The sequence below is a fragment of the Nuphar pumila genome, chromosome 17 (assembly GCF_984573655.1).
Source record: "Nuphar pumila chromosome 17, dmNupPumi1.hap1.1, whole genome shotgun sequence".
In the NCBI taxonomy this organism is placed as follows: Eukaryota; Viridiplantae; Streptophyta; class Magnoliopsida; order Nymphaeales; family Nymphaeaceae; genus Nuphar; species Nuphar pumila.
The window spans coordinates 79,055,377-79,066,166 of record NC_143265.1 but is presented as its reverse complement, the minus strand read 5'-3'; the positions used below and the strand labels follow the sequence as shown (position 1 = coordinate 79,066,166).

The 10,790-nt window shown below is 40.6% G+C and overlaps 1 protein-coding gene across 1 annotated transcript; it reads left to right on the top strand.

Moving 5' to 3' along the window:
* The first annotated feature begins 7,878 nt into the window (after positions 1-7,878).
* MS1 (RING/FYVE/PHD zinc finger superfamily protein) lies at positions 7,879-10,318 on the top strand. Its single transcript, XM_089993040.1, has 2 exons — positions 7,879-8,012; positions 8,974-10,318. Exons 1-2 carry the CDS (start codon positions 7,972-7,974, stop codon positions 10,316-10,318), a joined length of 1,386 nt encoding a protein of 461 aa, XP_089849166.1. The 5' UTR covers positions 7,879-7,971.
* Positions 10,319-10,790: the final 472 nt, after the last annotated feature.

The following is a 10,790-nucleotide window of genomic DNA, read 5'->3' as shown; positions in this document are numbered from 1 at the left end:
TGAACTTGTATTGAAGAGAGGAATCTACTTGTTCATTGGTTTTAGTTAAATTAGTATCATAAAAATCAAGGTTTCATGAGTCAATTCAGAAGGGGTATTTTGATAATTTTATAAGAGGTTTTTATGCATTAATGCAAATATATTTATGTAATGACCAGATTCTACTCTCAGAGTGCCTTGATACTCAATTTTATGTAGAGCACAATATTCACATTTGAGGTAAAGGATATTATAAATAATTTTAGATGTAAATAAGCTTTTTTACGTTGCATGTTATTATAATATTATGAATTAATATGATTAGCATGACAACTTTCAAGTGAGAACATGACATGCATAAAAAGGACCATGCTTGACATTATGAGATGATTTCATATATATGTTTATTTTGATATAAATGTCGTTATGGTATGCAAGTATATCAGAAAGAGATTATGTTGTGATAGCATGTCTGTGTGATTACTGATAATATGCATTATGATGAAATTATGTTTAGATTAGAATCTCATCTATTCTATTCATGTCGTATGAATAGATATTTTGAGATCAAAATGCATGACCTCTTAAATCCTAGAAGTGGCGACCTGTGGCAAGGGCTACCTGGTTCGCAGTCAGAGTACAACCTTTATGGAGAGTAGGTCACCGATGATTTAACGATGTGGAGACACTACATCATTGCATGCTTAGTATAAGATAGTGTAAGTCTAAATGTTATCATGAGATTAATGAGTGAGATGCATCATGATTAATTTACGACATCACTCGTGAGAGGATGAGTGAATTGCGAGTTTGAGAATGTGGTTCAACGTGTTGAACTTAGTTTATGACTTAGGGTTACACTCACACAGTGTTTGGGACTCTGACGGACCATGGATAATTGATAACCATTATGATTATGATGTAGAATGAACCATACCGAGATTGAGAGCTTGACCTCCCAGCTAACTACTGGTGAGGTCTTCGTGGTGGTTTCACTGCAGTGCGCGCCTGGTGGTCCAGGGATCACTGGTAGTGTATAGTTTATTGTCTGGCCAATATATAGAATTGAGGTGTTCTATGCGGGTTGCTACGCCCATAGACGACTATGACAGGTATATTCGACCTAGTAATAGTTTATTGTGAGAGAGTGTTTGAGAAAGATAATGAGGGTAATTAAAATATACAAACGTGTGTGTATCAAAAACTAAACTAAGACTAGGGGCTTAGAGCCCAGTACAATTGTAAGTTTAAGTGTTTATTTGCTTATAATTATTTCTTACTGGGTTGTAGACTCACCCCAATGTTTAATTACAACGGTAAGTTGTAGATACACTAGCAGAGACAGGACTTGATCAACTCTTTCCTTGACAGAGTATTTGACAATTTTCATTTTTATGTCATTGAACAATAATGTATTTGTTATTTGCTTTTGTTATGAATGATGAACATTGTAAAAAAAGTGAGTTATTGAAATCAGAATAAAAAAAATAAAAATTAGCCATGTTTCTTTGTGTGAACTTTGAACTATTCCCTTTGAGAAGTAATACCAACCGAACTCGGACTCCCGAGATCCCAGGTCGGGGTGTTACAAAGATGTAGTCCAGCAGGATTTCCTCAAATAATAACAAAGGTTAAATGAAAGTGATTGCTTAAGACAGTGGAACTCAAGAGCCAAGTTCCTGCTCCATCCAGTTAAATGAAATGTTTGTTCAAGGGAGCACATCAATGAATATGCTAATGTTAATAATGGTGGGAATTTGTGAATATTGTTGCAACAATTGCAATTGAAAGCACTGCTGCTGGAAAATGTAATATAAGATATTTTGTTTCTTTTTTTTTGAAAGAAGAAGACATTTTGTTTATGTTTCATGTATATTAATCAAATCTAGAAGAAAACTATGTTTAAGAGTAGTATGCAATTTATCTTTGTAAGGTGGGTTTTAGAAAATGGAGAAAACTTATTTTTTGCTCCTCTGTTTTAGTAGTGCAACTTGAGATCTTGGAGTGCAGAGTTTGATTTGAGAGCAGATCCATTACTCGGGCTGAGTATGTAGCAAAGTTTTCGGTCCTGAGTAGGGGCCTGTCAACGAGTTGGGTTTATCCAGACCCAACCCGTACCAAACCCTATAGGGTCCAGGTATGGTGATAAATAAAAAGACCGATTAAGACCCGGATTCAGACCCGAAGGTCTGATTAATACATGGAGTTGGGTATAGTTTGAGAAATTTTATATTAGACCCAGGCCTAACCCAAGTTCTGATTAAGACTGGCAAAATTTTCAATGAATGTTAAAAAATATTATTTTACCAGGTATGACCCGGGTCTGGTTCATGTAGTTTTTATTGGGTCTAGATGCAGTTTTTCTTATGGTGGGTCCGATCATACCTAGGTCTGAACCTAATGCCATACCTGAAAATCAAGAGTATGAAACAAACTCTACCCATTGACACCTGGCAGCCATGTATGTTGAAGGGCTGGGCTCACCCTACTGCTTACCTGCCATTTGTCCAGAAGAGCTGAACCTCCTCAAGTGGCATTGGGTGGGTCCACCCTGTACTATATTGGCTGCCATGTGTCTTGGAACTGGGGCCACCCAAGGCACTGCCACTTGGCCAATGATTGGGGGCTACCATCTCTTAGGTCTATAGGCCTGACCCGTTGGGTCAAGTACTGTACCAAGGGATTGACCCTAGATTTTTTTTTAACGTCAAGCTGGGGTTAGGCAGACCCTACCAATATTACATTTAGCAATCCACCCCAATAGGGAACTAATCTTGGAAGCAGATTAGGTCATGCTGAACATGAGCATTTTTGCTCATTCGTGGCCGTCTGTTTGCATTTTTTTTAATGCCACGTGGTTTTGTTGAGTTTTGAGCTTTTTAAAATGCAAATCGGATGGCCGTGATGTCTGCATGAGCAAAAACGCTCATGTTCAGCATGACTTGATCTGCTTCCACTAATCTTGGGGTGATCTTTCCAACATTTCTGAGCACCCCTAAAGCTAATTTTGATAACTGTTTTGTTATAGAGTTTGAATTAAAGTGAGGTCTTTGTACAGAGAACCTATCAATACTATACAAAAATACACTCACTGGTTGAGGGATGTTCTGAACTTGATTAAGACCTTTAAGAAACTTGGTAAGGTGTGCTGCAATATCATGCCAACCAATTTCCAAAGTAACTCTGGACTTAGCATCAACTAATTCCAAATTGTTGGGCCACCCACACCACTCTCTATCTGTTAAAGTTTCAGGCTTAGAAAAATAACATACTGTGTGAAATTAGGTGGAATGTGTTCTAATAGTAAACCCAAAGTGCCATGCTGCTCTTAACCGACTGTGAATGGACAGTAGAAGCCAATCTTGTTGGGGTCGTCCAGGATCGCCTCCCCTGTTGGCACCGGTGACCCTGTACTATGATAGAAAAACAAAGACACGCGACAAACCCAAAGACTGCTATGTAAAACAACAAATGCACAGGGGAGGTGCTGCGTACCTGAGGCACCCATTGACGGGCTGCTGTTGCCGGGAATCGAAGGTCGCTGGAGCAGAGGAAGACAAATCGGATTCTGATGATCGATCAGGCCAAGGGCATTTGTCTGCTCAATCAGGTTGCAGCCACCACAAGCGCAGACTTCCGAATGCAACCGATGAGTCAACCTCTTCCCGCTTTAGTTTGCACACACACACTTTTTTGATAGCAGATGCTTCATAAAAGGGTTGCTCATGACACCCTTATATAGTGCATAGGGTGGGAACGGTTTGCATAACCGCCCCCCCTTGATCCTATGCTAATTTATCGGAAGAGATCATCCCAAATGTGGGAATGAATCCACATCGTGGATAACCACCACTTAAATCGTGGTGGTTAATCCAACAAACCCGACTTGGGAGGAATCCAGTTTTCGAGTTTTCTCCATATGGTACCAACCTCAAACGTTGAGTTCTTGAGAATTGTCATCAGTTGTTCTCTCAGTATCAGTGATCCTTCGCGCTGCAGAGTGGTTAGCGGTTTACGATGGTTACCAAAGATTTGTTCATTTCTGATTCTCCAAATCGCCCACACCACCACTTGGAAGGCGCATTCCCAACTCCAGCCCACTACCTTGTCCTCAAGCTTTTTTGCAAACCACGATTGCGCATCTAGGAAAAGGTTTCCCGATAGGGACCATTTGATCCCAAACAAGTTTGTAGTTAGTCTCTATAGGTAAGATGCAAAAGGGCAGCATAGAAAAATGTGGGCATTGTCTTCATAGGTACTTTCATAAACTTTACATCTGTTGGGGAATTGGTATCCCCATCTCTGGAGCTTTTCTTGGGTTACTAGGCGCTCTTCTAGCACCCACCTTAGAGTTAGAGCTGCCTGTGGGTATGCCTTCTTAACCCAAACAAAGTCCCATAGTCTGATTTTTTGGCCCTGCTCCCTAATGACCTCCCATACCACTTTGCTTGAGAATTCGATAGATTCTAACCATTTTAATTGATCCTTCATTCCTGACTGTCAATTCTCACCACTTACCTGAATTTTGATCACTTCTGGCACCTGCAGCCATGATTCTTTGTAGCAGCATTGAGGAACTATGAAGTTTGCTAACTGAAGGAAGGCTCGGTCTGAGAGGAATGGCAGCCGCAAGTTGAGGATGTGTTGCACTTACTGGTTCAACGTCAATTAGGGCTTCAAATTGATGTCTTGGGCTCTTCTTTGATAGGGGCAGAGCTCTTTTCCGATTACGACACAATACCTTTACTTCAGTCCACCCGTTCACCGGAATCTCCTCCGCCTGAGTCACTTTGGATGGGTGCTTAGCCCTAGATGATTCCTCTAATACTGCTCATTTACTATTAGTGCAATTCAGACCCACAAGTATTATTACAGATTTTTCTCTTCTCAACACATCCAAATGCACCACCAAATTGTAATTAAGAGAGTTGATGCACATCAATTCTTTTGAGTTTTTGCAACTAGAATCTAAATCCGAATAAGTGTAAAGTTAAGTTTGGTTCGATCACATGAGATTCACTTTTTTCATACATTTTTAAAAAGTGAATCTTATTTGAAGAATACCCAAAAGCAATTAAACATAAAACTTTTTTTGACTGAACCTAAAAAACAAACCTCACAAAAATTGAGTTGGTTCAAAACTCCAAAAGTGAGAAAGTAAATATCTTTTTGATCAATATTTTCACTTTTCAAAAACACAATCAAATGTACCCTAAATGTCGTATTTTAAGTTAGTCTAATATGGATTTGGTTTTAACTGATGCCATCCAACCTGATTCAATTAATTTAAATTATATTAGGTCGGACTACAGTATTGCCTAGATCCAACCCTAGTCCAATCCGCCTTTTTTGTGAAAACTTCAGGAAGAATATTGCTACATGAGAAAAATATAAAATTGTAAAAATATATTTATATAAAACTGCAAAGAAAGTGTAAGAATGTATACAATATATTAAAAAAAGTGCTTTTATAGCTAGGGTTAATATTGCCAAAACTACGGTATCTTCAAAGCAGGCCAAATTTTGAAAATATAGCGTGTTTAGGGGAATGTATCGAACATTAAAATTAACGCGATAAAACTCCCGCGTCTATATTTTCGACACTGCCACTATGTTTTGCCTTGACTTTTATGCATTCGTTCAGATACAACTGTATCAATCCTCAGACACATACAGGACCTTCAAATCAGTTGGCCAAGAACCACTACACCTCTGGTCTCACTCCTCACAGCTACATCTACGTTTTAGGAGATCAGATCGGAGGCAGTTGCACGATCAACGGTTCAAATGCAACTACAGTAAGATAATGAATCATCTGCACTGTCCATGGATGCATGAACTCCCTGAGCCATATAAATCAATGTGCATAAGAGCCAAGAACAAAAGCGTGGTTCCATTATTTTATCAGAGGCCACCCCACAATTCTAGAGCTGCTCCCCAGGCAAATCGAAGAAAAACTCTTCTTGGATTTTTTTGAAAGAGCTCATGCTTCCAGTGAGCCCCTCCATTTTTATTCACTAGGCACTGATTGTGTGAGCCATCGGCATTATTTCTCACCACCACCTTGCTTTCTCTTTATCATGCAAATTCACTTTGAGGTTGATAGCTAAGAGGGTTTTAGTGGGGAGGGATACAAGAATGCATACCATATCTCAGAGTTCAAGGAAGAGGAAGAGAGTGTGTGTGTTTAGGTTCAATAGTTTTTGTGATATTGGTATTCCTTCAGAGTTCCATGGAGCCTTTAGAGAGAACATTTATACCCTCTTAGGGTTTGCCCACCAAGAGGATCATAAGCTCGAGGGGATGCGAACGTGGTCGTTCAGGCTCGAAATTCACCACCATTCTCCATCTCAGGTTTCTCTCTTCGTCGTCGAAGAACTGGCCGAGGGATCCCTCCAGCCTTACTGCTACCACTGCAAGTGCATAGGTAACTGACAGCGAACTAGAAAATATTACAATCATGACTAACTGACTTTTTTCTTGACAGTTTTGCTCTTTTGTTTGGTTTAATGGCACTTTTTTTTTTAATTTATAACCCGAGGAAACAGCCCTTGGCACTAAGACCTGGTCACGCTGGCTCAGCCTGCCATACCTCATGAAACTCCGAGGCTAAGACCCCTGCCCCGGGGCCTATGCTACACATTAGCTTGGGCATCGAGCAGATGCCCATGAGAATCAAACCTTGACTATCCGTCTAGCAGCCAATTAAGGCCCCACCCCACTACGTCAACCTCCTTTGGGGCTGGTCTAATGGTGCTTGATTTTTATAATTAAAAGAACAAGCAAAGCACGGCCAAGTTGGTGAAACTCAAGTGGCCAGATCTTTGAGATCTTAAACTGGGTTGTGTTTTGCATGATGCCCAAATGTATCCTAACCAACCAAAAGGCATGCGGACCTGGCCCGTCTTTCTTGAGAAGTTGATGGTGCACACAATTATAACTTGTGGGTAGCCCATATTTGAGTAAAAGTGATTATGATTCTGAATTTGTTACTGTTTCACGGTAAGGTCTAGGATTGAAAATGGTTCATGCATGCGTCTGTTATTGTTCGGCGAATTCTTTTTTATCCAACTTAAAAGCTGAATAGTTGATACAATGACCAACCATGTTATACACACACGTGGAGAGAGAGAGAGAGAGAGAGAGAGAGAGAGAGAGAGAGAGAGAGAGAGAGAGAGAGTAGGTCCTTAACAGTCTTTTCTTCTAAATCGTAAACGGCTTAAAAGCCATACGCATATGCCTAGGCGTCTCTTACTATGAGCTTAGAGATCTATTATATATGATTTAGTTAGTAGAAAACATGCTTTAGATCCGGTCTTTTCATGCTCAGGTGCGTTTGTAAAGAGAGAGAAAATCAATGGGCCATATAACACTAAACCTTGATGATGAAAACAGTTAAATTTTCTATTTAAATTGTTTCAATTCAAAGCAGAGCTTTTATTAGTAAATGAATAATGACAAACACATCTACAGCTTCAAATTAAGAAAAAAAATGCCTATAACTGTGTCTTTCTGAAGTGCTTAGGACATAAAACTTGTTAGAACGCCTATTTGGTTAATATCCTTGCCCTGCACATATATATGATTTTCCCCCCTCCCAAAAAAGAAAAAAGCCGAGTTGACCAGATAAAGTTTAGTTTCACTTCATTTCTCTCAAGGCAAAAACGACTGATAGTTAATAATGCTTATAATGTCACAGGCTGGGTTAATCACTTGGTATGCAAGAAGAAGTTCCACTTTATTTTACCTTCAAAGCAAACCTCGCCGGAGATAGGGAGGCTTCTTTCATCCAGTCCGAATTCGCCGGCGTATCCGGCAATGAACTCTCACGAAAATATACTGCATGCCGGCTACAGAGAAAACAAGCCAGTGGGTTTCCTCGATCTGCATGGCCACATTCTGCATGGGGTGATTCACTACAATGGGTTCGGCCATCTGCTTTGTGTGAATGGAACAGAGGGTGGGTCAGACTTGGTTTGTGGTAGCCAGGTCATGGACTTCTGGGACCGAATCTGCACTAGTTTGAGAGTAAGGTATGTTGGTTATTGATGAACATGAGTTTTTCCTAGTGTTCTTTCCTTCGTGATGAGCTCAGTCAGCTCTTAGTTGAGGGGCCTAGTTGACTGACCAGCTTTTGAGTCCGACTAGACAAACAAGGTGTGCCTTTTAGGCTCAGTCAACTCAGTCTAAACGTGTTTGAACATGTCAAGGATTTGTTTGAGTCAAATTGTTTTTTTGTGTCTGACCTAGAGATAACCTGGAACTGATTAAGATGTAAAAGAGTTTCTCCCAACCTTCTTATCACCGACCATGGTTTGACTGTAGGAAATAGCATGGCTGGACCCAAGCCAAACAGGACCAGCTAGGTTTGGTCAACTACCATGCATGTTTTTCAGAATTGTTAAGTTAACTTCTAGTGCTGGTTTGGTTCAATCGGCCACAAACTCATCGAGTCAACCGTGAGCTAAATTCGCCAAAGTCAATCGCGAGTTGGTCTGTGTCTATGGGCCTAATTAATTTCTGAAATATGCTTTCCCAAGTTGGTGTTGGACTCGGCTTATATAGTTGCTTACTGGGAGCTGAATCTGCCCTGAATTAGGTGTGCCAATAGAGCAGAATTGTGGTTGATCCAATCTGCACCAGCTTAATTTCAGACTTTATCAGAACTCGGCTCAGTCCCAGGTCTGGTATGAAATTTCATAAACCATGCCCAGCTCCATATACAAATTGGGCCCTATGAGTCCAACCCAAATTGTAAATCGGACCTCTTTCACTAATACCGAACCCGGATCCTACTGGATTCGGTGTAGGTTGGGATCTGATCATACTTGACCCATTGACCCCCCGACATCCCCTAGTGGAAAAATCAACAAAATGTGTAATAGTGTTAGATGTGCATGATTCAACCATCGAAATGGCAATAGACAGCCCAAATTGTTCATTTTGTTTTCCAATTATAAATCTTAATTAACATGTTAGTGTTTACACTGGCAGGCAGATTAGCCTAAATGACACAGCAAAGAAGAAATCAATGGACTTGAGGTTGCTGCATGGAGTTGCTTATGGTGAACCATGGTTTGGAAAGTGGGGGTACAGATTCGGTCGCGGAAGTTTTGGTGTCACTCACCAGATGTACCAGAAATCCATCGACACGATTCGGAGCTTTCAGCTATCTTCGGTAACAGACTCACTTGCCGTTTCCAATCATGATATCCTGGCTGTGATCTCTAAATACCAGAAGCTCTCTGGCCATTCTTTACAGACACTAGGCCATTTGTTTCATTATGTTATGGAATTGAAATCACAGTTAGTACATGATCCAGTTCAGATTGGGCACGGTGTCCTACAGGTTAATCAATGCCGATGGTCTTCAAAACGGGTTGAGATGGCGACCTTGGTGATCGTCGAGTCGCTAAAGAATGTCAGAAGCAAATGGGTGTCAAGGCAGCAAGTGAGAGATGCAGCAAGAGCTTACATTGGTGACACTGGCCTTCTAGATTTTGTCTTGAAATCTCTTGGAAACCAAGTAATCGGAAATTATATCGTTCGCCGTGCCGTGAATCCTGTGACCAGAGTGCTTGAGTATTGCTTGGAAGAAGTAGGCAATTGCTTTAGCAATCCTGATCATAGCATTTCCTCTAATGCCAAGAAGATATCTTCCAAGGCTAATCTTGGGCTCACTCATCTACAGCTTATGAGAGACTTGCTATACTTGTATAGCGCGATGTTAAGACATTTTAAGCCTGTCTATGGGCTTACAAGAGCCATTCTTGATGCCAAACACTTAATTAAGGATTATAGTGAAGAATTAATGAGAAAGATTGGGCTTGGTGATGGCGATGAACTCGAATTTCTTTGCACGGTTTCGCTTAGCCGGGACGAGGAGCAAGCAGAGGATGAAAGAAACAGGGGACTACAACCACATGAGATAATAGCTCTTCCTATTTGTGCTACCATTGGCGACTTGAAGAGAGAAGTTGAGAGAAACTTTAGAGAGATTTACTTTGGTTTAAGAAGTTTTGATGCAGAGTCCATAATGGAAGTCCATGGGCAGGACTGTGATTTGCTTTACGGGTTCGTCAAATCGGGTTGCAACCTTGTGATTAGAGGGAGGATTAAGGAGAAGGGTGTGATATATGAAAGTGGGAGTGATAACCGTGTTGTGTATTGCCCTTGTGGTGCCAAGAAAGATGATGGGGAGCGCATGGTCTGCTGTGATGTGTGTGATGTTTGGCAGCACACACGCTGTGTGAGGATTCCCAACAGTGAAGAGGTTCCAAAGATATTCCTGTGCAGTCGTTGTGAGCACCACATTGTCATCTTCCCTACCTTGCTGTAATAGATAGATGTTAGGGAAGGTAGGTAGTATAAATGAAATAGGAGAGGTTTCCAACAGAACAAAGTCTTTGGCTAAGTGCAGGTTAAAATATCAAGGTGTTATGGTTGAAGTCTGTTGAAATATGTTGCACGATGCTATGAGAAAATAAGACGCGAAACAGTCAACACCAGAAAATAACGTGGTTCGGCATATAGCCTACGACCACGATAGAAACCTCACGGCTCTCTCATTTTATTATATTCTCTCAGCTAACACAATGGCCATTTAAAGGCATACAACCCTTAACGATAACAATGAACGATAACAATGAACCAAGGAAATACATTACCGATGGTAACTGATTAGATAAGATAGGTATACGATAATGATAAACTCACGATAACCGACTCCTTAATTTTAAGAGTCATATCCTATCTAAAACAACTAACAATCTCCCCCTCAAGTTGATAGGCAGATATTGATCTGCCCCAAC

Coding starts and splice junctions, on each gene's coding strand:
- MS1 (XM_089993040.1), top strand. CDS start 7,972: ATGGACTTCTGGGACCGAATCTGCACTAGTTTGAGAGTAAG. Junction 8,013..8,973: donor TGCACTAGTTTGAGAGTAAG/GTATGTTGGTTA, acceptor TTACACTGGCAG/GCAGATTAGCCTAAATGACA.